The sequence below is a fragment of the Dermacentor silvarum genome, chromosome 3, assembly GCF_013339745.2.
Source record: "Dermacentor silvarum isolate Dsil-2018 chromosome 3, BIME_Dsil_1.4, whole genome shotgun sequence".
Taxonomy (NCBI): Eukaryota; Metazoa; Arthropoda; class Arachnida; order Ixodida; family Ixodidae; genus Dermacentor; species Dermacentor silvarum.
The window spans coordinates 198664720-198691928 of record NC_051156.1 but is presented as its reverse complement, the minus strand read 5'-3'; the positions used below and the strand labels follow the sequence as shown (position 1 = coordinate 198691928).

Sequence of the window (27209 nt, the reverse complement as noted above, 5' to 3'; positions counted from 1 at the left end):
TTCTTAATTTTGTTCAAATATCCAGGTACCCGACATAATTGAGCCTTGCCATTGTTTAGATCTGCTGTCCAGTTAGTGCAGGTTTTGGTGCAAGTATACCACCAATGGGGTTGAGCATCCTAAAAAGTACAGTATATTGCCTATTTTAAGAACACTAACATTTGTGCAAATAATTTCTTTTTTTTTTCTGAAGTACTTTTGCATTATGCAGTGACCGAGAATGACAAAAGGAAGGTCTAGAATTGTTGCATAGATGTGGCTACATTAGAGCCATAATATAAAGAATGTTAGGTCAATCAAAATGTTACATTTGGTGCAGTTTGTGGTCACAAAGTGCTTGGACATTTATTGGGGCACAAGGGGGGCCTGACTGCTATTAAGAGCAAAACCTGGCACATGCACGCCAACTTCACTGCTTTAGTGAATTGCCCTAATGTAATATGTCATGCTTGCCAGGCATAGTGCTACATGGTGTGACAGGAAGCGCTTGCTATCGTGTCCTTTTGCACACACTAGTCTGTGATGTGCTCAGTGTCTGCGCCAACTTCGATCATCAAATGCATTGTACTAGATGATGAAAACATTTTATTCACTGCAAAAGGAGAGGTGAGTTAGGGGAAGAGTGGTCAGATTTTTATTCTGGGATTCCGTTGGCTAAGGCTGCCGCCCTGGCTTTTTTCACGAGGGCTTGCTGGTTCCTCGAGGGTTGAGCTGGACAGGGCTGCCTCTCATTCTTCCCACGTTGGCTGTTGTGTGGTGTCTAAGGCACCATTAGCCTGACAGGCCCATACCATATTGTTCAAATCTGCTTTCGGCCCGCGGAAATTACATTGGGCTGAAAAGGATTGTGCCTCGATAGCATGTAGCTTTACTGGATTGTTAAATGACATGGTTTGTAATCTCTGTAGATGACATTCTTCTGCTTTATCTAATCCCTTGGCAGGGCCCGGGTATTTTCGTCGTGATAAGCAGAAGTGATGCAATACATCTGCATAGGTTACTAATGGCAATGGGAGGTTCGAGTCTACGGGGAGGGAGGAGAGGGACCCCGGGGGAGGAAAGTTCAGGCGGCGTGTGCTAGCTCATTTCCCTCTACTCCCTGATGACCTGCCACCCAAATCAGCTCTTTGCGCGAAGCGAAGACCCCAGATTGTTTCAGAATCCTGCAGGCTAGCGGCGCAATTCTGCCCCGCATGTAATTTCTATATGCAGTTTGCGAATGCAGTTGCGAATGTTGCCGACCCCGTTGGCGCTGGCTTGGTCACGGATGCTGGCCGGATGCATAGGGCTGCATAATACCGAGCACGAAAGTTTTGGCTGGCCAGAGACGGCTTCACGCTGGCCTGACGCTGCTGGCAGATTATATAGGATGCCCCCGCCCGCCGCCTAGTCGGCGTCTACTTCCGACTTGGGGAGACGGGATTGGGAAGCGAAATAGAGAAGGAGGTCGCCTCAACCGTCTGTGGCAGTCAGTTCAGGCAGCATTCACGGGGAGGAACCGGCAAGAGGCAGGCGCGTGGATGGTGGCTGTTCGGGGTAGCTTTTAGCGGGAAGAGATGTTCAGTGGCTGGTGGCTGCTTGGTCGGCGCAGCTTTGCATGGTTTCTATGGCGCTGCGCTTGTTCGTGAAAAATGGACATTTCCAGCCTGCAGATTTTCACCTCCTACGGACGTCCACATTTACTCATGTAAGTTGCACGTATTATTTATGCTATTAGAGGCTATCTTTTGTAGCGTTAATTTGGAAGGAGCTAGAGCATGTAAGGCTGCGTTTCTTTGTTTCGAGAGCTCGTCTGCTCTTTTCTGTCTGTTGAAAGCGACATTATAATAGCAAGACCAAAATGTCATGTCTTGTGGTTTATGGAGCTGCACTCAATCTGGAAGAGTTCACATGCCAAAGCTTGTCGTGCAAGCGATAATTAAGAGACTGTGGGTGCGTCGTGATATGCATGGAGCACCGATGTGTGCATGCAGTGCCCGTAGCGGGCACTGCATGCGTAGTGGCACTGCATGCGTAGCGGGCACTATACAGGGTGTCTCAACTGTCATGCACCAAGTTTTTAAAATATGCAAATGCCACGTAGTTGGGCAGAAACAAGGTAATATTGTTTGCCGTCACTTGAAGATACTCAGATAATTTTTTACATTCTGCCTAATTACATAATTAGTCTTCTTAATTAAACTTATCAAATATTATTAAACTGTCAATGAGAAAATTGTAGAGAAACATAAAAAACTCCTGATACAGCTTTCTGTTGCAATTAATATGTGCTACGTACATAAAAGTGTTTTCCGAGTGTGAAAGAAGCCTGCGAATACACGCAATGTGCCTCGAGTGGCGAGCGCGCAGCAATTTTGCGTGTATTTGCGGGATTCTTTCACGCTCGGAAAAGCACTTTTATGCAACACGTATTGAGCAACAGAAAGCTGTATTGGAAGTTTTTCATGTTGCTCTACAATTTTCTTGTTGACACTTTTCATCTAATTAAAATATTTGAGAAGTTGATTAATTAATTAGGACTAAATATGTAATTAGGCAGAATGCAAAAAAATAATCTGAGTATTTCCAAGCGACGGCAAACAACATTACCTTGGTTCTGTCCGGCTAAGTTGCATTTGCATATTTTTAAATCGTAGTGCATGGTAGTTGGGATAACATATACTGTAGTATATGCCGTGCGCACGATGTATGTACTATGTTGCAGTCGTGGTGAAGGTAATTTGAAGAAAAGCGAGTTTCGCCCCTCTAGGCGTCAGATTTTCGCGGCGCTTATTTTGAGGCTAAATGATGCGAGACTGTGTTCGCATGTGCGATGCATATTTAGGGTTTGTCACGAAAAATCATGGATTTGTCAGAACCTGTTCATAATAAAGTAGAATGCTTAAAGAGTTATTGAGAGGCCACGAAGCGTCTGGTCCAATATTCAGCACCCAAAAACAATAGTTATACATGTCCCATTTCTGAAACTTGCGTAGTACATGTCTGTATTACAGATACCAGAGCGGGACAATAACAGAATCAGTCAAGTGACCTGGCTGCAGTTCTCTGGTAAATGGACTTACGCAGTTCAAGGAAGGGCATTTTCAAGTACCCATACAAGACTGTCATTGTATAATTCCCATTTTATGTTTGTCACAACCACTAACCTACTATTACAGCATTTCACAACAAAGTATTCCAGTTTCTTTTGTGTTTGTATCTAAATAGTTTAATAAAAGACAAAAACCAACTGTAGTGATAATTTGTCTACAAAGCGCTCACCTCCTTTATATAGCGCGCTTAAGGACACAAACGTGCGCATGAATTAAACTGAATTATATGTGTCCTTTCTTATGTCAAACTATCTTTTTTTTTTTTTTTATTGCAGATACCAGCATTCTATTTCTTCATCTGGGTTGCATTTAACAGGTGGACATTACTAAATTTCTAAATGAGTAGTATAGTGCATAAGTTGCTAATTGACAAATCGTGCCAGTTATGTTTTTAATTATTAACTTTAGTGCACATGTTGCAATGGTGGAAATGAGCCCGGTAACATACAGGTCTTATTCATTTGCAACCAATTTTGCAACTAGTACCAGTCGTAAGGTATACGTCAAAGTATGGGGCAAAAATGGCTTGGTGTCATCTGTATTTTCTTGCTGCACTGTGAATGTATGCAATCCTCGAGGGTAGTATTCAGGACACCAACTCATTTTGCTGAGTTTGACTTCCTATATCTCGAAATTGGTGCTAGTTACAAAATTGGTTCCGATTGAATAGGCCCTGCGCGCTTACAGCCTCTAATTCCGCCATTACGTCATGTACCCTAAAGCACTTAATTAAAAACATAATTAGCACGACTCTTTCAAATAAATGCTGCTGCACTTGCAAGTTATTCAGAATGTAATGTCTGCAGGGTAACTCTGCTGAACAAGCGGATTATTTGGTATCTGCACAGGGGCCTTAAAAATCGACATAAAAAAAAAAGGCACTCAGTGCATGTGAGGCAAAAAAAAAAAAAGCCTACATATAAATGCAGGCAAAAGAATCCTGGCCGTGGACAAGCCATGTTGTGACCGTCGTGTGGAAGTCGTCGGCCCGATGCCGACTGCCGACCACCTACCGGGTCGCAGATTAGCCACGTGCAAGAACCGAGGCCGGCCCGACCCAGAAGGCCGAGATCGGGCCTTCGTCTCTTTAACTGGCCATGGGCGTCCGCCCGATTTCCTGCCAAGCTCATTTTTTTGCGTGGGTCATTTCCAATCGTACCGCATCGTGAACAGGCTGGTGTCTTGCGGTAGTGGCGAACCGGCACAGCTTCTCCCCAGTAATAACGTTGAAAGGCACCTTCCGGCCCTCAAACGTGATCGCAGCTACGTTGGTCTCTCCTAATTTTCGGACGCCTATTACTGGAGCCTCCGGTGAGTGCCTGAGTAATATCCGCTTCGGTGGCCTTCCACTTGAATGACCGATGTCTTGCGGTAGGCTTGAACAGCTTGGGTCTGTCCTCCGAGTTAGAGCTGTCCGATCGCGAGGACCTGACGAATAAGTTGGGCGTTCTTGATGCCAGTAATAATTATATTCTTGTCCCAGGCCGGCCAAATAGCGAGCGCCTGCGACGCCCGCGGAATGCCGGCGGCAGCGCGTACATGGCTTCCCCGATTTGGTTGCTGCCCCTAAATTGTGCGAGGTAGAGGTAGAGCGAGGTTGAGAGTTCACTTTGGCTTGATGATGATCGCAGCTTCTTTTTGCTCCAAATCTTGGCATAACTTGTGGCTTCCAGCGTTTACTTTGAGTACTTTGAGCTTGCTTGCCCAGCGCCGAAGCGGTGGCGTGGCCGTCACTGCCGCCACCGTGGTTAGGGCATCTTTGTTCGGAACGGGCGCGCCTCGAGGTTGCTCGTTCCCACTGTTCTAATTTCTTCTGGATGGTACACTCCGTAGATTTATCAAAAACTGGCGTCTCCGCGGTCGAAAGCTCCATTTCTCGCATGCTGTCTGGGTCGTCGCCCCGTACGAGCGCCATGGCGGCCGCGTCTGGTGCCGCGTCCGCGGCCTCCGCGTCTATGTGGCGTTCGCGTGGTCGAAGAAAGTCCCGTGGAACTGCCAAAAATTAGCCCACCTGGATAAGAATGCAGTTCACGGGTTCCTGGTAACTTCACGAATGCAGTCCAACTGGTTTCGGGCGGTGCAGACAAACGTTTGGCGACAGCTAGGACATCGATTCGGCGGAGCCGACGTGAAACGCGTCCTTGATAGTCACTGCATAGAATAAAGAACCAACTTCCAAGCCCTTGCAGTTGGCATTCGGAACCCGTAGCCTACGCACCGCGCACGGAGAGCGCTTGGTCGTTTCGTTCAAACTTGCGAACACAGGCGTCAGAAATAACCCATCATCATGCCTGGTTGCTGCGCCTTCGGGTGTAGCAACCAAACGGAGTCCAGGAAGACATTTTTCTGTATTCCGTGCTGGAAATACGACGGTGAACGACGTTCTGCGTGGCTCCACAAGAACGTTCTGCGTGGCGCCGCAAGAACTTCGCGCCCTCGAAGAACACCCGCTTGTGCGAGGTAAGTTTCTTGAATAACTGGTTTGCTGGACAGTTATTGCTTTCAAGCGACTGTACTTGCGTGTGACCACTAAACTTTACCTGTCCGGTTCACGCTCATCGCTCTGCGTGCGGCTATTGAACACGATGTAGCTAGTACACGTGGTTTTGAGTGAGCTGTTCTGTTCGCGTGGCTCGCTTTGTTTCACGATATTGAAAATCGCCCAGTACCTATCTTTCAAGTAAGCTCTTCGGTTGTTCGCGCGGCCCGCTCTGCTTTGCGCTTGTTTCCAGTAAACTGTTCGGTTCGCACGGCTCGCTTTGTTTCGCGCTATTGCAAATCGCCCAGTACCCATCTTTCAAGTAAGCGCTGGTCCGCTCTGCTTTGCGCTTGTTTCCAGTAAACTGTTCGGTTCGCACGGCTCGCTTTGTTTCGCGCTATTGAAAATCGCCCAGTACCCATCTTTCAAGTAAGCGCTGGTCTTATTTTATCCACATCTTGTAGCCCTCTTACTCAAACTTATCAAATAGCTACAGAGTAAAAGAAGACGGTTCCCATGAATAACGTGTTTTAAACAAGCACCAGAAAACATTGTTTCAAAATGTCTTCTATAGATTTCCTGACTCTGTTCTTTGCGACTACTTACACTTTAGATATTTTAAGCACTGTCACAGGGTAGGTTTATAAACATTCCTATTTTTCTTTGTTTTTTCCATGGACAAACTATAGGACCATGTCATCCCTGATGATTTTGAGAAACCAAGAGTCGATGGTGAAAAGAAGTTGAAGTGGAAGGCAATACCAAGCATTTTTGCGCATCGGCCGCAGAAAAATCCCAGAAAGTCACCGTTTCCTAGACTCCAATACTCTCTGCAAGCAAGCGGTTTAGGTGGTTTTCCCTGATGACGTCAAGGACACCGACCCTGGCACTGAGTGATTTATGCCCACAGAAAGGCGAAGAGACGGAGGCATTTCTTCAGGAAGTTTAGGAAGCTTCAAATTTTTTACCAAAGCAGGCCTAATGCATCATGGAAACCTCAGCAGACTGGCGTGATCATAACAACTACGGCACAAAATCTTTGCAAACTGTATGTTAGATCCAAGGGCTTTAAGTTCCTGCTGCTAAGTCGCTTCTCCCAGGATGCCCTGGAAAATCGTTTCAGTGCTATTCGAGTAAAATCACCTGTCCCTAGAGCCAGAGAATTTAAGTATACACTGCGACTTATAGTGCTTGCACAGTTCTTTAAACCAAGCAAGCACGGCAGCTATGACACTGATGACTCTGTTCACTTAACGGATTTTCTCTGCTCGAGACCTGACTTAAGCGCAGAACTAGAGCCCGTGCAGATGCCCGTTATGACAGAGAATCTTGTACCAGAGGAGCAGGAATCACTGGAGTACTTGGAGGGTACCTACATTGCTTAAAGTGTCAGTAAGAAGTATGGGCTCTGTGACCATTGCAAAACCGCATTGGTCAAAAGTGACACCACTCGGGCTGGCTTGCTTTTGCAGTTATAGAACTATGTAGCCAACAAATCGTCCTTGTGCACACCATCTGCTTCACTCATGTCCCTCTTAGAATGTGCAGAAACCTACTACAGAAAAAGTGAAGCTTCACTTGTAGCAGGAAAACTTCAGCTAAAAGACGTTGGTGACTTGATTGCAGCAATTGAGCCTGCATTTTCAGCACTTCCTACGTGCTATGATGTTGCCAGTAAGGTTGTGCAGACCACGCTTTACCTTGCATAAAAATAATGAAATGCAGAAGAAAGCACCACAACAACCAAAGTGTGCATCGAAAAGTGTGGGTATGCGTGCGGCTGTCAGTAATGTAAAGTAAGATGACTAAGAAGGACACTAAAAAGAAACTATTTTTAGAAAGTAAATAGTCGTATACCTTAATAAATGCCACTTGCCACAAGAAGTGGCTTGGTAAGCCAGCAAAAATGCCTTGCAGTTTCCCACGCTCGCTCGCTGTGGCATCGCGGCTTTTGAAGGCATCTGCTAGGGCCTAGTTAACAGTTCATTTGTAAAGATGGACTACATTGTGTTCTAAAAGAGCCAAGGCCTGAACTTGGGAAGCTTAAATGACACTTACTGAGTCATAACAAACCAAATCTAAGATAATCCTTCGAAATCTGTCACGCCACAATGATGTTTCGGTGTGGAAACAAAAAGATCGAACTTAAACCTTCATTTTCCTCTTTAATGATCAACCTATTACCAATCAGTCACCAAAGAGTGGACAGATTACTTTATTAGTAAAAGTTCAGTTAGTGTTTCTCTTTAGTGTCCCTGTAAGTCTTCCTGCTATTTCAAAAAGTTTATTTTTAGAGGGTTCATATAATTGTTTGCTCTTGAGAACCTCTGGTCATAACGAATACTGTAGTATCAGTGTAGTTTATCAGCTAGAGCTTACTGTGTGAAACAAATGTGAATGTAGCTTAAGTTTTCAGAAGCAAACTCGGTAGTGGACTTCCATTTCCCAGAGTAGAATATGACAAAATTTAATGTGAAATATAGTTTTATGTATTAAATATGATGCTGCTTGCCCAGAGCAATGGACATCTCATTCCTAGCAAGTGAAAAAGGCAGTATCACCATATTTTGCTGATTTATTGAGTTTTTATTACTATTTCATATTGTTTATTACTGCCTATTTATTTTAATTTCTGTGTCAGTCATGAAACAGCAAACAGGACGCTTGTTTACAAATTACAGTTATGTGCAATTGACTCTCTTACTCTGTCATATCTTACATTTCTATTGATTGACGAGTACGTCTATTTGTACTAGTCATAGCTTTCCTGGCAATTTTATTTGTGTACTGTAGAAATACATATAACCTGGAGGGTGTACTAACCTTTAGTCCCTGCTCGTGACATGGCAGTTTGAAATGTGTAAATTCATTTTCATAACACGTTTGCAGTTATTGTGCAAGTCCAGAATGAATACATCTCACTCTGTCATATTTTTAAATCCCATTTATAGACGAAGTTACATGTATTTGTCCTAGTCACAGTCGCTTTCCTGGCAAGTTCATTTTTGTTTTGTACAAGTAATCATCTGGAGGGTGTACCTCCAAGTTAGTAAGTGCCTGCTTGTGACGTGGCAGAGTGCAAAATGTGTAAGGTTTTAAACATGTCAAATGTTTGTTATTGTGCGTGTCCATGATCACTATATCTTGCTCTGTGATATTTTAAAATCTCATTTTCAAACATGTGTATTTGGCCTAGTTACAGTAGCTTTCCTAGCAATTTTATTTCAGTACTGTAAAATAAGTAGTAACCTGGAGGGTGTACCTCCAGGTTATTCAGTACCTACTTGTTACATGGCAGAGTGCAAAATGTATGAAAATTTTTTTTCACATGTCCAATGTTTGTTAGTGTGCATGATCACTGAAACATGGGTGATATTCATGGTACAAAATCTTAATGGCGTGTTCTTTAATTAGTGTATAGGTGTGTCAATAGAGCTTCTAGACTCCCATTGTGCCAGTGTTTCTCAAAAGCACAATTCTGCAGTTCAGGCAAGATGAAAAGGTAACAAAAGATGGAGACTTGCTTAACAATGGATGAATAATGGAAGCCGCAACCCAGAGCAAACATTTCGACAAGAGCACTTGTCTTTGTCGGGACCCTGACGAAGGCCAAGTCCCCTTGTAGAAACATTGACTCAAGGATGAGGCTTCCTTTATTTGTCCACAATTAACTCTGCAGTTGTAATGTTAAACACACCCGTTGGGCTAGATGTTTCACTTTCAAATGCCTGCTATTGTGTGAAAACTTGATGTTGCAATAAAGACTGTTTCTTCAGTGGCATATATTACTGTTGTGAAATAAATATATTGCTTGCCTCCACATCTTTGTGACTGCATGCTGTTCTGAAAATGCAAATTTTGCTGACAGCATGAAGCAATTCAGGGACAAATGGTATGGTGTCCCTTATACAGGGAGGCTGTACAGCACCTCTATAAACAGCCTCATACATCTTTTTGTGCCGTGAGTGCAGTGATAAGAGCATCATTTAAAAAATAGAAGTGCTCAATGTTACAACACCATTTCAGAAACCTAGTTTTTACCGTGTCTTCGCAACTTTTCCTTCGAAAATATCTTTTTGTGTTAATGATCCGATTCACATAAAGGTTATACAATAAAAGGAGCACGATCGAAAATAAATACAGGGAAACCGCGCCACTGTTTAGTACTGGCAATGTCAACACGATACCCCAGAACACAGCAACAGATTGGAAATAAGTGCACTAAAAGATTCACGTTATCAAAGGTACTAAAGGACATTCGTATGCATTCTTTATAGCCGTATGCTTGAGTTTCACGTGAATTAAAAGCTGTTAATCAGTCTTTTACAACGTTACCTTCAGAGAGCTTATTTGACAAATCGATGAGAGCATTACAAGCATGCATTTGCAAACATGCCAGTAGCCACAAGACGCGAAGTTTGCAGCGGCTACTGGCGTTTTATCACTGGTATGTGACAGGCAACTTTATAAATCTACATAAAAATTACTGCTTACACTTCGCTCCGATTATACAGATAAACCAGCGCAGCAGTAAGCTGTTTACATTTGCTTGCTTTTGTACTTAAAGGACGCGAACGAGCACTATGAAGGCAACCTGAACCCCAACTGCACATTTCATCGGCTGTCAAGCTGCGTTTTTAGCGCAAACACAACCTCAAGGCCCAGTTTTCATGTAAAAGACGTTTCAAGCGAATTCACTGGGCGCATACAAGTATGTTTGCAGCAGCTCTGCACATAGCACTTGATGCAAAACGAAGTCCATAAAGCGACACGTAGAGCATCGGAACCATCGCCGCACATTTTATACGTTCCGTCGCTTACCGCGCAGTACATTCATTACCGTCGATATCTCGGTGTCACTTGTGACATCCACTTGAAGAAAAACACAAAAATAATCCAGTTTTGCGAAATGGAACGCGAAATCTAGAGGGGAAATCCGTCGGTTAACTCAGTGCACACTGGCACCGCGTTGGCAGTCTGGAAGGGATATGGCCCCCGCCACCCAATGTTGCAGGCATGCCGCGTACCTTTGCGGTACTCTGAAATTTTTTCCGGTGACTCTAGCCCCTTCAGGCGCAGCGTCCACATTTGTGGACGCCAACTTCACAGCTAAATATCTCAAAATTAACTTTGAATCTCACGCGCAAACAGTGCTCCCTCCATCTCTACATGTTGCTGCAGCAACCCGTGGCGCCATCTTCTGCACCTGACACAAAATAAATACAAAACAAATCTCAAAGATGGACGCCTCCACATTTTACGGCAGCACACGTAAGTTACTCCCACTTTTCAAGCTTTTGCGATATTCTATTCAATGTGGCATGAAATTCTGCATTTGTCAGTAATAGCTAAGACATACCGAATGCCAATAAACAAGACTTTTGCAATAGGAAACCATTTATAGTGTGAGAAGGGGTGCGCAAAATACCGCGTCCACGATCGTGGACATTGTGCCTTAGTGCCGCCTTTGTTGTGGGGCAGCTATTTTGGCGGTGTACCGTGCTTGGAAAAATGATGGTTATTTGTGAAATCATGCATCAAAACATCAGAAAGTTAATGATGCAGCAGCAGAAGAAATCCTGATGAAAATATCAAATGGAGATGTCTCAGATGGGGACTTTTCTGATGATGAAATGGTAGAAGAAAACATAGTAAGTTTGTCTAGATTGCGAGACATTATTTTGTGTTCTCGGGAAAAAATATGGCACCAAACCGTCAAAAGTTAGTTTGTCCCTAATTTATGCTGTTTCAGCCTGCCAATGGTCAGGTGAACACATCCATAGCCACAGCTGCACTGCCGGCACGACCAGACGCCACGGTCATCACCTCGAATAAGCCTGCGGCATCCAAGAAGGCTGAGATCAAATGGATGAAGATTTTGCTCCAAGTGATGTTGACTGCCACTACAATCCTGAGATAGCGTCGCGACCGCAGCAGCCACATGTGTATTTTAGCAAGTATTTCACCGAACAGATATTTGAAGACCTTGCTGAATTCACGAAGAGGTATGTCCTACAAAGAGACGGTACCGTATTAGTCACTGCGAAAGAAGAGATCAAAATATTTTTTGGAATGGTCATGCTAATGGGTGTTCTAAAATACCCTCGTGTCAGAATGTATTGGTAACCTGCAACTAGGATTCCCGCAATAGTCGATTCGATGGGCGTGAAGAGATTCTTCAAAATCAGGGGCGCTCTTCACATAAGCGGCGCTGATGAAGAACGGGACCCCAACAGCCAACGCACAACACTGCCGGGGAGAAGAATGCACATCCAAAAGCCGTGTCCGCTGCAGGAAGTGCAACATTTTTCTGTGTTTGACATCTCAGAATGAATGTTTTTATTTATTTCATAACAAATAGACAATTTCTGATAACTTTTGCAGAAAAGACTTCCTAAGCAGTGTTCCCGCAATGATTATTTCCGAGCCTCCGAAATAAAAGCGTGTGTTTTCTTTTCATCACCTTTCACTGATATTACTGCTTTGAGGAGCAGCGTCCAGATATGTGGACGCCACGAAAAAGCTTAACCAATCAATTTTTTTCTGAATTTCTTGTGGATTCCTTCTTTAATAGCGTTGTGTATTCACAATCAGAACAAAAAAAAAATGTTTTGCTACGCCAGATTTAATTCGCGCCTGATGGGGCTAGTCCTTGATGGCTCGCAGCGCCCCCAATTGTACTAGCATTTGCCCCTACATGGGACTGCACATCCACAAAACAAGTGCAGTGGTAGTTGCAGTGTGAGCTTCTAACTAGAGCAATCAGAATAGTGTAGGGCCTCATAAAATTGACAGAATTTGCAGCACCCAACTGCGCTGAAGCATGTGTAGTATCCTGTGTTGCTGGTAAATGTATGCCAGCTATATTGTGGTGAAATGTATAAAGTATGCTGGATGACATGCTCTGATACGCTTTGAACTGAGTCAGCTCTTCTGGATTCAGAAAAGACAGAAGATAAAGAGAAAAAGTTGTACAACTACAAAACAGCAACTTCGTTTGATCAAATGCTGCTTCCAGTAAAGATCTAAGCACCTGCATTGACCAGAGACTGTAGAAACAATGTTAACAACTTGGCAATAAAAGTTGGACTTCACAGAATGAGTGCCCCAGCGTTCCACTATACAGATGAAGCCAGTCTTGCCTCATCTCAAAACATACTGCTTGCCTTTTTCCTCCTGGTCACCATGCAAGTGTTGTGGTTTAAGACGAAGGTCTCACTGTTTGATACAATGCCTTTGTCACTGGCTGGCCACAAATACAGCACTAACAAAGTGATGGTAACCAGCGAAATAGTTCTCTTCAGCTCCTACTTAGTGACAGATGAGCCTGCTTTGTTTCCACAGAGCCGAATCCGGCTCTACAGGGCCAGCACTGAATTGCAAGTGTCACAGGATCATGGACACCTGCATAAATAAAAAATCATTTCTCTATTTTTGACGCACTGAACGTTCCAGTTTGGCCAAAATCAAAAACATAATTAGGTTTTCTAAAGTTAGCTTCGCATCAGCACAGTTATGCTATGTGGTGAGGCATATGTAGGTATTGCAGTGAAGCATACCAAATGTAAGGGCCTCTGTCATAGTATGAACACTGAGACGTCTAATAACTGCACTGGCTTTACCACTGTCATTCGTTTCTATTAGTAACAGCTTCTTTCGGGGCCTCCTTTGCTGCATCGGCAAGGCTCGTGCCTTGCTCTGCGGTCCTAATTCCTTCCTTTTCGCACCCCCAAGGCCATATATAAAATACCATTGCAGTTAATTAGGCTGCAGCCGGAGCCAAGTCTGAAATAGATCTGAAGTGCACTTATTAAGCGTATCAGTGCTTGTACTTTAAGACGGCTAGTGCGATAGCGTATAATTAAGCAACACGCACTGCGACAGTGTCCCTTTACAATTTTAGTTTTTCACCGCAATACAACTGAAACGAATTATGCAACGCTTCTTATCAATCTGTTGGAACTAATATTGCCTATCAGGCAATATTACTTCCAACAGCCTCCTTCATATACTCTGCCTGCCAAACGGCACTCGAGTGGCCGTCGCTTTTTCCCTCTCCCTATTGGTCGTTTCCACCGAGAGATGACGCCACCGACGTAGACTAGCGTCGCTAGTGAACCTCTTTCTTTTACAACTTTGTCCCCCCCCCCCCCTTTTCTTTCCTTTTTTTTTCTTTTTTTCTCCTTATTTTTGGGCCTGAGTATGTTTGAATACTGCTCACCCATTACAAAGGGCACGGCCACAAGTTCGGTTCAGTTCAGCTCTTGAATCCTAGCTGCCACATGCGCGCGTCTCCGTCTCTACGGTGCATTGCTTTTGTCGGTTGTAGTGCAGCATAGCCCACGTATTTTAAACCTTCTTGGTGCTGTGATCGTCGACCTGAGCTTAACGCTGAGCAACCGTGATTGCACGATGCTCTTGACGTGCAATCACGTCAAACAAAAAAAGCGAAAAATGCAAAAAAAAAAAAAACGTTCGAAGAGGTCACGCAGGTTCCCAGACATGGTGTGCGGGTAAGTACCGTGAACTCTATCACGTGGATACATGTAACTTTGAGCAAAGCATATAGTGACAGAAAAGCACTCGGGATTTTGTATGTCCGAACTGTATGCATCTCGGGATTTTGTATGTCTGAGCTGCATGCATCGTTCAACAAAGCGTTTGCAATAAAATATTTGCTCGCATCTTGCTTATTCAAGCCATGCGGCGCTTTTTCTTGGTCCTTAAATATTTGTTTCTATTTTTCATGGTCGCCAAGGCACACAGACGTGGTAGAAGGTGCAAAGGTTTCTGGGTATGAATATTCACGTCGGCCACAGCGCTCATCTGATGCAAAAGAACGTGGGGAAAACTGAAAGTCATAAAAAAAGTATGCTACTAACGTGTGTCGAGGGCCAGAGGAAGGCTCAATCTCAATATTTATTTCGCATTCATTCATTTAGAAAAATGAACGCTGGGACAAGAACTAAAAACTGCTTGTTTGCAGCTTGACAAGGTTCTTTCCGCTATTCATGACAACGGGGACATAATAAAACAAAGTTTGTACACTTTAGTGTGTGCAGTGTACAATCAATGACAGAGTATAGGTGAAAATGTGCAAGGTGAAATGTACAATCAGTGTTGCAAAGCAGTGTATTTAGTCAGTACAAATGGCATGTATGGATATACAGTATATAAATGACATACATCATTATTTTCATTTGCTGAAGGTAAAAAATTATCATATTACATTCCAGTGGCACAGGAAAACACAGACAGAAAATAAAGGTGTCTATAAATGTCTTGCAGGTTACATCTTATGTGCGAAAATGTTACACATGGTAAAAAAAAAAGTTTACAAAATATTCTTTGTTGAGGTAAAGATGTGTAATTTCATACAAGTACTAGTATTCTAGCTTGTATGTTATTGAAACGCAAGGAAGGAAGTAGTGACTTCCCATATAGCTAAAGGTATTTTATGAAAATAATTACTCAGTTTGAATTAGCAAGTCTAGTATCGTTTTCCTAGTAATGTCAGTTATCTCGACACCGTTTACATGTAGTTTATTTAATAAGGATGAGACGCGATTGGGATGGGACGCTCACTATAAGAATGAAGGAAGATATAAGCAGGACGGCTCACTATAGAGCAGCTTCACAAGCAGTTTTTGACAAGATACAGCTGCAAGAACACTTGCCGACTTCCGTATTTTCTGCACTTTACTACGGTAACTAATGGCGTATTAACCGCAATGAACAAACTCGCCTTTTTTTTTTTTTTTTTTTTTTTTTTCTACCTGCGAAACGCACTCCTCTTTACAGTTGCTGAAAGCGCGCTCGCACTTTCACAGGCTGCATTCGAGACACTACTATAGTGCTCTACAGCGTTATAAACAAGGCTATGGTCACCCAGTCGATCGTTGTTTCACCTCGGAGCAGCCGGCGTCCTGCCGCCGCGCAGACGGGATCGAGTCGCGGCGGCACTCTACGTCGGTGGCGCCCTCAGCGAAATGAGCGGCGGCAATTTGAAACTCTGCCGACGGCGCCTCCCTATTGTTGTCTCGGCGTCTTGACAGGCACAGAGTTTATCGAGGAGGCTATGGTTCCAACAGCCTCCTTGATAAACTCGAGGAGGCTGTGGCCTGATGCGTACAGGAATACGTACAGGAGTACAGGAAAGATCGGCGAAATGTTACAGATCGGTAATCTGAATGTCTGACTTTTTTTTTTTTTTTAAAGGCGCAAACAGGAGACACGGCAAAATGAAAGAAAGGCCAAACACGGGACGGGCACCTGGGGTCGTATTCTGAAACGTTTTAGGCGATATTTCGCTTTTCGCCTTCAGATGCGCGCTGATTGGCTCCTTGAGCAAAATTGAATGACGTCGGCCTCAACCAGCCAATCAGCTCTTCCAATCCAAACAGTCAATCGGTGCGCATCTGAAGGCGAAAAGCGAAATATCGCCGAAGTGGAACGTTTCAGAATACGTCCCCTGTCCTGTGTTTGGCCTTCCCTTTGTGCCGTGTCTCCTGTTTGCGCCTTACAAACATTTTGTCAAGTATGCACCAACTAAGCCCACAGAATAAAGTTGTTCTAAATCAATGTACGAGTTAGTGTGTTTTCTACCCGTAGTGGGGACAAAGCTCGCGTTTCGCGCTGTCGGCGTCACTACAATCTGTATCACGTAGCGGAATGTATACAGCTTTCACAACAGTCTATGGCCATAAAATTGCATTAATTAAGGCGTTTTCTTTTCTTTTTTTTTTCACTTTAACTTTTACCTCCTGATGTTTACTAAATGTGTCCGCTCACCGGTGAAAGTGCTTTTGTTTACGCATGTGCTCAGGTACATTGATATTTAATACATCGACAGGACGAATGCTTTGGAACTAAAGTAAGTTCAAATCAGACACAGCGTCGTAAGTTTCAAATGTTGACTCATCCCCTTGCGTCTATCACCCTTAACACTTTTCTAGCGCGCGGACTGGTTAGGGCCATGATAGGCACGGAGGAAGGAAAATATATTTACTTCCTCCTTGATAATAGCACTTCTCCTAGTGCTTTTTTTTTTTTTTTTTTTTTCCTCCCTTTATGTGCATAACGCTTGCGCACTGCCGTATCTTGGAGGCGATGTTCCGCGCGAAATAGTTCTAGTTCGACTTGTTGCCGTTAGGGGACGAAGCTATCACATCACTTCAATGGCTGTGCAGGTTGGTTTATCCTCTGTTCTTGAATTTTCTTACTCCATCTTCGTCCTTTCGTTCGTTCCTCACAAATTCAAGCGAACAATTGCCTTGGTAAATATTTATAAGTTGTGTCCGTGATAGTAAAGCAACGTAAGCGAAGCGACCAGATACGTCGGTGCCCGTTTTCGTTCCAACAGCTGCGCTGTTCGCTATTCGGTTATATCGGAATGCCATGAAGGCCAATATGTGACTAAAATCTGCTTCTTTGCAATCAAAACGTTGGGAAACTCAGTTGGCCAAACTGTACGTTATTTTAAAACGTTTACGTGTGAATGCTACGCACTTTCTGACCTATATATGTAAGCCATTGATGAGAGTGCAAATGTGATCTGACTGGTAGTTCTGTTTTTCGTTGTTTTGCTGCTTTCTGTAACACGTAGATAATATTATTTTAGTATTCATACTGCTGTGCTGTACATCATACGTTGAGCAGTGTTGTTTTCAAATAAAACAAATGCTTGGTTTTAGTTGGTTGCGGGCTTCCGTGCGAGTGGACGGAAGACAATTTATAGCGGCTTTGTTACAACGCGCAATGTGAAAACGTGTGAAACCTGCGGTCTTTCTTAGGGTATCCAGTTCAAAAAGTTATTTCGTAAACCTGAAAACAACACGGTGTTTGTGTCAATCTTGAATGGCACATCCCGCAGTGTTAAGTACTGTTTGAAGTGTAGCACGCGTTGTCACTGCACCGAGATAATGGTCACATGGTACGCCATTTTGCTAGTCGGTAAGTGTAAAACAGTGCCATCATAAATTATTTGATTGCAGAAACTGCAAAGTGTCTTGCGTATTCCGCAACCTAATCGTCCGGTCTGAAACCGTGCATTCTGCACTGCAGTGTGCAGCCTATCAATGCAGTGTGCAATGATCTGCCCGGGCACTTGGGCTGCGAAATATTAGAGCTTCTTCATTTTGTAATTTCTAAAATGGAAACTTTTTTTTGTGGGCAGGTAGTGACAAAACCTTTTTGCAGTTTATTAATTTGAAATGACATGCAAGTTTCATTTTCAGTGATCCAAAAGGAGGCCGAAGGAAAGCTGCCCCATAAACCGTTGTTGTTGAGTCGACTCCTGCAGGTAAGGTTAATAGCTATCTGTTAGGCATGATAATTTATAGCACCATTAGTAACTTGTGATAACAGCATAGAGCTGCAAATGTTACACCATTACAGATTTACAGCAGAAAAACACAGATTGAATGCAGTGTTGGAATGTGACTTGAAAGCCTATTTGAGTTGGTGAGGTGGCAGCAGTATTAATAATTATAATATAATAATAATTTTTATTTGCACAAAGATATGAACCCCCGCGGTGACGTGCGAGGCTAGACAAAGTATAGACCCTTACGAATGTGCGCCTGCTAGCCCGCCACCGAAGGGTAAACCGATGGCGTGAGCACAGCGTCCCCTCTTGTAGCTGTTGGCTCTTTGTCAGAAGGGAAGAGGCAACTTATACTTGTCCGGGGAACAATGTTGAGATTTGTGTGCACAAACAGGTATGACACACCTGAAAACATTTAAGACTTTTGCACTCCTTATGTCACAGTGACATGTACCCATTCTGGGGCATTGACCACGAATCTGCACATAACCAGTGGCGCAGATTGTCTACTCGACATGACAGCAGCAGCTGCCAGCACCTGCAAAGTGGTAGGAAGAGGCAAAGAAAGCTTAACTTCAGAAATGTTATTGTCCAAGTGATTGATGTGCATAAACTTGTACTGAGCTCAAAAAACATGGCCAAATGCACTAACTATACGAATGAAGACTACCCAATTCCGTCTCAGATTTTCTCGCTGCTTGGTTATTATTTTTGTATTCTATTGATGGAGATCAATGAGTGCAAATTCGAAGTTGACTGGTTAGAGATAAAGTAACATTCGTATTGAATGAACCTAGCTACATTCAAGGTGCAACCTGAGAGCAACAGTAATGTGGAGGTTGCTTGTTTTCAAAGCATGTGTGCCATGAAAATTCCAAATTGTCTTCATACGTACTTGCTGCCATCCGCTCTTTGCATTCAAGCCTCATGTTTCTTATGCCTAGCTATGAAAAGGTTTGCAGGGAGTTAAGCCTGAAGATGTACATGCTCAGCTGCTAAACCTTTCCGTAACCACTGTGCACTGAGACCTTTTCAGAAACTGTGTGTAGATCATTGAAGCTCTCCACATTGAAAAAAGAAATAACGAACATTGTATTTCTGTCCCGTCTATCAACCTGCAGAATTGTAAAACCGACCTCCTCGAAAGATGTGGCAAATACCAGTAGCATGAGGGTGCGCACGCAAATGGACTGTTTGTATTTATTCTTTCCTGTCTGCAATAAACAGTCAGTTCAGTGCCTGTCCTGTGTACTTCTCTGTCTTGTGTTGCTGTTTCTTTTGCACTGCTTTTACTATGAAGACCAACCAACTCACCCAGTTTTACACTATTGCAGATTGTAGAAAGTCCAGTGGTTCTGTAATTTTGAGTGACCTCTGGTGACCTGATCTTTTTACTGTTGTGGTTATGCTTACCTTATTTGCAAATAAACTCACTAGTTAAAATATTGGCAATAATTTGTGGCTTTAGCAGAGATATCAGATGAGCCTTTTGTGGGCATTGTGTGCGTGAGGGGAGGTAGGGCAGCCAAAAATATGTGTGTGGGGGGGTCAATGACTGGGTCATTTGCAACATTATCAAATCTCCCATAGCTAGCCACTGCTGTGCAGTGACCTGACTTCATCTTCATGCATGACGTTAAGTGGTGGCAAACGGACCATATAAAGTACTGCACACGAAGAAACTTAAGTCAAGCTCGACATCATTACCGTGTCATTAAACACATTAAAAAAATTCTCCAATGATCATACTGCTAATGTTATGTATGAAAGGCATGAATATAAAGAGGTATGCAACACAACAGTCAGAAGTGACGTGAGCTACAGATATAGGAACCTAGGGAAGCGCTTGTTAGAATGTCGTGCGTTCTAGAAAAAAGTGCCATCCTAATGCAAGTACAACCAGTGAACGAAACTATAGCACTGATGCCCCATGAAAAAAGCAGCAAAATTGAATGAAGTCCTACATGAATGCTAATACCTAGTTTTTGCACAAAAAGTGTAGATATTTTATATATGACCCATTTTTACGATATCACAGTTTACAGAATATGTGTGTTGTGATAGAGGGACTTTTGCCAGCAGCAAGCATGCTATGATGCTGCTCGGCCTCAACAGAACCTGTGCTATGTGTATGCCATGCTCAAGAGGGCCAGGTAAATCTGTTTGTTGTATTGGTGGGTGGCTCCCAGCTCAAGATGAAAATTGTAGCCTGTGGGAACATTTAGGTTCCATCCTCCTTTCTGTATTGTCTGGTGAAAGATGTAATTTGTAATCAGATCAGTAACATGAACTGGAGTCCTGGCTTTGAAAGAACACACTACGCATTAAAAGTATGCTTATTCCCTCTGCCTTTGATAATTATGTGAAAAGGAGCATGGCACATAAGTGAAAATTGAAATGAGTATTTAATTGCAGCTGTCATATGAACATTTGCAGGCAACACATGAAAATACCTTGCTTTGGATGCTGTCGCTCCAGCTGTGCTGCAAACTGTAGCGGCAGCTTTTTGAAGGTAAGGCTCGTTGTTGAAGCAGAAGTATAATCTCCATAACCTCTTGTAGTGTGTCCTGTGACTTGTTCTGTTGCTGCCATTTGTCAGCGTGTGTCATGCAACTACTCTCAAATATCCTTCAAAGCACACCCCTTTTAAAGCCTTTGCACTTTTCATAAAGTGCAGATGCTTTTTAAGGCTCATTCACACCACCAACTTGAGGTCGCGCAACCATTTGCTACTGGTGACCACGCCAATTGCAACCGGCCAGTCGCCATCTGCTCACAATCACATCGCCTTGTAAAAAAAATTGTATATACAGACATTTTGTTACTGTGCATCTGATTGGTTCAGCAGTTTTGCTACTGCGGTCGCGCGACTGAAAGGTCGAGCAGCGAGCGACTGGCCCAAGATGTTTGCTTTTCAAGAAAAGCAACCATTTGTGACGAACTTGGATGCCCGACTGCTGTCAGTTGCCGGTGTGAATGAGCCTTTAGTGTATCATGCCCATGTGTAGCTTTGTCTGTGTGCACACAAAATACACAACCTTTAAAAATGATTTGTTGGTCCTGGTGTAACATTGCTGAATCAGCTGGTACTTAAAAGATAAGCTTACCTTTTTCTTTATTATATCTAGATTTAAAACTAGGAATGAAGCAGTTGTGTTGAAGCATGAATATTTGTAAAAATTTTTCCTTCATGTGCCTGACGTATTAAATACCTAGGAAAAGGTGCAGTGATCTTGAATCACTGTATTTAAGAGATGTATTACGTTGGGGGTCTACTAGATGACAAGTTTTCCAGGCAGGCATTTGTTGTGTCTACTGTGTCATTTTTTTTGTCTGCATCTTAAGTACATCGAAGCATTAATGGAGTGTAGGGAAAAGACAGAGTAAAACATCATTGTAACGAAATTTAAGGGGGAGCCGAAATTACTTTGCTATATTCATTATTGCCCCTTACTGCACTGTATGCCCAATAAGGTGCACAATTCTAAACATGCTTAGTAGAAGACGACCTAGCGATCTGTGGAACCACTATATGACCACACGTACAATGAAAATGTAATAAAACAGGAACAAAATATTCCACGTGCGCAGCACACGACTTAGCAACTGGTAGAGCTGCCTTTATCATAGCTGGCTTCTGTTCCAATATGATTGCTTTTGCTTTTCACTTGGCTTGTCTAAGTATCGCAGAACGAACGAAATAGTGATGCGGTCAAAGAAAACAGCTCATACGCTGCAAAGTGAACAAACTGTCGGGATCGAGCAGCTTGTAGCACACAACATGGCCCACTCACTATGCAGCTGATCAACGCCAATCCACCACTCTCACATGGCTCTACTTTGTGCATAAGGAATTCGATGAACCTCTTCATGCAGACTTGGCTTCGCCAACTCATGGCCTCCGACATTTCACTGGCGCTGATGTGATCTCGGAGGTCACACGAATCTGCACCAGCCTGTGCGCTGTGCCGGAGTGAGAGAGAGTTGGATGGCACTAGTCTTTTGCAATGCCATGAGCAAGCAGCACACTTCTCTTTTTCTATGTGGCACATCTTGCAGGATGAGCACAGAACAATCCTGAAGGCCTTCTCTCTCACTAGCTGCACTAGTGAGAGAGAAGTGGGATGGAGATGAGATGCTGTTTATAAGTTGTGAGAAAGACCAGTGCTGCTTGATGGCATATTCAACGCAGGGACGCGAGGATTTTAAACATCCGCACCGAATGCATGCTGAACCCTGCGCATTGTAATATATTCGATGTGCAAAAGTCGGGTACTTACTTTCAGGGGCAAATCAAGTTCGTTATATTCATTAGGAGGGCAATTTTACTTTGTTAAAAAGAAGTTTTAAGTACATGGGTCTCTACGGGGATTTCAAAAAGAATTTCACTTACTGTTTCATATCCAGTGTTTCGTTATATCCAGTTTTCTTATAACAAGGTGCAACTGTACTTGTTTATATTTAGTATATATGTGTACATGTGAAGCTTTTGCCTGAATGAGAAACTGAATGTATAGCAAGAAATGTAACATCAGTGACAGTGGTGCATGACTGTCGGCTAAGTGCATGCATTTATTTCAGCAAATTGTTTAATTAGAGCAGGTCTAAACAGAATGTTTAGTGTTCATGTTTGTTCTGTATGAATTCATTGCAGGTGTCGCAGTCAGTGCTTACTCTCGTCTGTAAATATGTTACAGATATTGTATGACCAGCTCTGTGCCAAAGTAGAGCTGGCCGAGAACCAAATGACCAACTGGTAAAGTTGCTATATTGCATTAGCTTTGCAGTTAGAGCAGAATTTTTTGAAATTCTAGTTTGTTTGAGATATCGTTGATTTTTGTGAGAGGAACATATGCATAGTGGATAAAATTGTTTCCCTTTGTAAAATTGAAAGCTTACTTGCAAATTATGCATCAAGTGCCATTAACCTTTGTGCATCGGCCTTTCCAACTTAATTCTAGATCCTGGAACACCTGGTGTGAATTCTACAGCACCCAATTGTGCCATCTAGAGGAGAAAGAAAAAACAAGTGGACAAGGAGTCATCTGTTGAGAACCTCAAATGTATTTTTGTGGTCTTTGCGCATATTCAACAAGTGGCAAGGCTCACCTAGCCATTCATGCTTACCTTGTGCATGACATACAGCCAGTACCATGGCATCAGCACCCTGGTAGTGCTGAGCACCCTATTTCCGAAAGTGAAACAAAAAGCTTGGTGAGACCGAAAGAGTACATATGTGCGCTGTCCAAAGACTGCCGTTTCAAGTGCCTCACAACTGCTCTGTTCCGTGAGCACCTTGAGCAGTGTCATTGGGGGTTCAAATTATATGTGTGTCATCTATGTTTAGCCCATGCTGATTCTTCAAGTAAGCTGTTGGAGCACTACAGGTGTGATCACGCCTTTTTTAAGGTGCATTGCCTGTACTGCGACTTGGGCGGTGATGATGACTGGGTCATCATGCGCCACATAATGGAGAAACATGCTTACAACCCATTTAGGCTGTTGCTTAGAAATGGCGACTCAGATGAAGTTGTTAAAGAACTGCGGCAATTAGCTGTAGAATATTTGACAAAAGAGCCTGTGCAGCCTGAACTTCTGCCACAGCCATTGATTCTCGCATCACCACAGAGCGAAGCATGTTCAAGTGAATCAACACAAATCACGCCAGACATTGGCGGAACAGCATTAGAGGAAGAAATTGTAGAAGACAACTCTACAAGTGCAAATGACAATCAGCACACTGTTGAGATGGATAAGACCCCAGAAAGAAATGAATGTGTGGTTCAGTCATGTGAGCATGCTCAAAGCGAAAACGAGGTTGACCGTGATCGACACACACCCAGCGTAACTGAAATAGGATTCTCTACATTCCCAGGTAAACAGCAATTCTTTTGCAACATAGAAAACTGCAGCATGGAATATGGGGATGTGTTTGATTTTATGAACCATCTTGACGAGTGTCATCCCCTGCAGTCAGCACTTAACTGTCCTAGGTGTGGCTCTCTTGTTTCGGTCGTAGATCTCCTCTCGCACATTGTTGAAAGGCACAGTGGCATTTCGTTTTGTCCCTACAATGACTGCTCATTTGGAAGCGCCAATCAGTGTGATGTTGACGATCACATAATTCAGATGCATCAAATCTATCAGGATGAGCAAGGCAAAGCTGACCAAGCTGTAGCAGCTCGAAAAGCCGAGTTTTGTCCTCCGAATAATATATCCTCCACATGTTATGCTGAAGCTGAGGGCTGTAAAGACACTGTTGATTTTGAACCTGAAGCATGCTATGAAAATGGCAAGGCTGATGAGCAGTGTGATGTGAGCCAGGCAGAATCAACAGACGACCTCACTACCAGAAGATATTTTTGTGATGAGTGTTCTACAGACTGGGGCACGGTGCTTTCCTACATTCACCACATGACTACTGCGCACACAGTGTTATTCTTCTGTGGACATTGCTTAAAGTCGTACAAAAAGTCAAGGTATCTACTCGTACATGCTGGTTGTCAACATATAGGGCAGCCATTCTCTGTGTTGCGTCTTGAGGATGGAAAAGTGGTTGATGTGGGTATGCTAGTTGCACCATCCTGGGTAGACGAAGCTCAACATTATCTGAACGGGGCCAGTCGATCAAGCTTAAAGCAACAGGCAAAACCTTGATAAAAAATCTGAAGAAAGCAATTGATTTCGTCGCCTCTACCTGTGTCGAGAGTGAAGTGGAGCAGCCGCAATGCAGTGCCATGCCCACCCATGCAGATGGTAATTGGAGAAGGCCATCTGCAACTCAAGAGATACCGGGGCAGCATACAGAGCCTTTGGATGATTCTACAGACCCAGAAGATAATGACTCCCTCTTTGAGGCAGACGGTGGCCCCACTCTTCAAGACCAGGCATTGCATGAGCCTCTGTCTTCACTGGGTGTCCACAGTGACAGCACTGATCAACCTTCAGAGGAATCCAACATACCTACAGCATTGCCTCATGCATTGAAAGGCTATGGTATGGCTTCCATGATACCTTCCCTACAGCCTCAAGAAAGTATTTCAGGAAAAACCCCCTACACAGAATCTCGGCGCATCAGGCGTGATAAATGTAGGCTGAAAATACTTGCATCAGCGTTTATTGATGCTTCTTCTTGCAAAAAGGTTAATGGACGCATTGTAATTGAGGAAAAAGTTCGCCAGAAACTGTCTGAACTGAATACCATGCACACATCTGGAAAAAAATTGACTGAAGTGCCCAGCTCTTTGCTTTCTGGAGTGCATGAAGGCTCGCATATGTGTTCTGAATGCCTTATCACCGTTACCACATTTAAAGAACTTTGTAAGCACATTGTAGAAACTCATGGTGCAAGCACTGCCAGTGACCTCGACAATGCTGGTTCTGTAGTAAGTTTAGGGTATTGGGCGCCACAAGAATTTACATCCATCTCCAGCACCTTCAGGAGTGTCCGGCCTTTTCCTGATGGTCATATCAGAGTTGAACACTCAAGAAATAATGTGATGTTGCATTTGAAGCAGATCAAATCGAAGTGCTTTAAAAGACCAACATTCACTGACAACCTCTTCGTACGACATTTAGGTGTACGAGTTCCGTACAGCCAGTTTGCAAGTATAAGAAATTTGAACCCAGTCATTCGATTGGTCAGGGTGCCAGTCATAAAGCAAGAAACACAGTGAACTGTTATGACATTTGAGTACTTTGATGTCTTAAACTTGGAACAGATCTCCAGTTCATGTTTGTGCAGTGTTGTATCAACCACTTTTGTGATGTCAGACCATGGTGATATGCATGTAAATTTTATCTTCAAAGTTTTGGACAAATCAATATATTCATGTCTTATTTATATGCCATAGTCATTTTGTTAGTGCTTTCAACAGAATGCAGAATTTCCAACTTCAGTTCTGCTGAGTGTTTTTGCTTTGATTTGCTTTAAATTTCCAAAGCAGCAAGCCTTTTGTGTTAAAAGGCAACATATGTTCATTTTTCGTGCATTTATATTGTGAATAAACTGCCATGGCTTTTTCAAAGCTACCAGTGTTCTGGCTGCAGCCTGAATATTCTGTACAATTGGTTGGTGAAGTTAACACAGCTGCAGCCATGCCTTGCTGAGAAGCTCAGCCTGTCCTTAACTCCATACTTTTCACATGATGTATTGAATGTGGGTTTCTTTGTATGATGATTTTGCATGTGTGTGCACAATACGGTATATCCTTTATTGCTTAGGGCCAGTATTTGTGCATGCAACTGAGGATGAGTAAAAATGCAGCCGTGGCATGGTTTACCTTTACTGTGTGGCTATATAGAACACTTAGTAGTTATATATTTGTGTATTGCCTTGCGTTTCTTTTTTGCATTGGATTTTGGCAAGCTGGTGCAGAATAACCTGAACTTTGTTTCCTTTGTTAGGCTCGTGTGTCCACATTGCTGTCCACAACAGGTCATTGTAGCTGACAGATGCCCCTGCATCACCACCTTTGTGCAGCCCTCAATGACGCTGTGCTCTGATGCTACCATGGTGCACAGAACTTCTGCAGCGTCTGGTGGTTCGAAGCTCACTCTGCTTTGCAAGCATTTTTCCTAAGTCGCTGATTGGCGACATAACAGGCCTTACCGGAATTATGTGAAAATTACTTGTCATTCACAAAATGTCTGCTGTATAGCTTATAAAAATTGTGGAATTTGAGGGGTACTCGTCAGCTGAAGCTGTCACCCTTTAATGTTGGAAAGGCAGGAAGTGAACACAGAATTTGATTGGAGCAAACATTCGCAAATGCCCATGACAGTCTTATTTCCTGTAGAAGAAAGTCATTCAGTGGCCACACATAATTCCAACTAATTCTTTGCCATTTCCTCATAGCTTGGGTGCACCATATTTAGCTGGAACACATCCATCCAACTTTAGACGGAGTCCATATTTTGTTTAATTGGCACTCCCCACTGGTGGCAAAGTAAGGAGACAATGGCTCTTTTTCCTTTTACCTAGCTCGCTTTTTGCTTTTTACCACTAGCTGGAGCACATGCAGTTTAAAAAAAAACTGCTTAGTATCTCAAGTATCGTGAACGAAGCAAATGTGGTTCCTACACATTGTGCAAATGTGGAAGTCGTGTAAAGAAGATGCCCGGAGTCCCTTTTCACAAGTAAGCATGGATGTGGGAAGTGATCCATAACACTTCTAATTGCACTCTGTGAATAAGAAATTGCAGACATGAACTCACGTTAACTTATTTTCCTTGTAGGTTTCTGGAGGACTCTCAAGATGCCAGCAGTATGATGCTTATTGCGCAGATGCCGTGGCTGAGCTCTTGTTCCTTT

General features: G+C 43.2%; 1 protein-coding gene across 8 annotated transcripts; it reads left to right on the top strand.

The window, feature by feature from the left end:
* The first annotated feature begins 16661 nt into the window (after nt 1-16661).
* LOC119446447 (uncharacterized) lies at nt 16662-25927 on the top strand. Of its 8 annotated transcripts, none has more exons than XM_049664143.1 (5): nt 16662-17039; nt 17808-17850; nt 19942-20049; nt 20333-20408; nt 22858-25927. In XM_049664143.1, the coding sequence occupies exon 5, from the start codon at nt 22958-22960 to the stop codon at nt 24551-24553; it is 1596 nt and encodes a 531-aa protein (XP_049520100.1). In that variant the 5' UTR covers nt 16662-17039; nt 17808-17850; nt 19942-20049; nt 20333-20408; nt 22858-22957; the 3' UTR covers nt 24554-25927. The 8 variants fall into 8 exon arrangements, with proteins under 8 accessions (XP_049520100.1, XP_049520101.1, XP_049520099.1 ...); XM_049664144.1 differs by lacking the exon at nt 19942-20049 and adding an exon at nt 22594-22652 and having other exon boundaries at nt 17808-17872; XM_049664142.1 differs by having other exon boundaries at nt 17808-17872; nt 19961-20049.
* Nucleotides 25928-27209: the final 1282 nt, after the last annotated feature.

Coding starts and splice junctions, on each gene's coding strand:
- LOC119446447 (XM_037710880.2), top strand. CDS start 22,958: ATGTATTTTTGTGGTCTTTGCGCATATTCAACAAGTGGCAAGGCTCAC.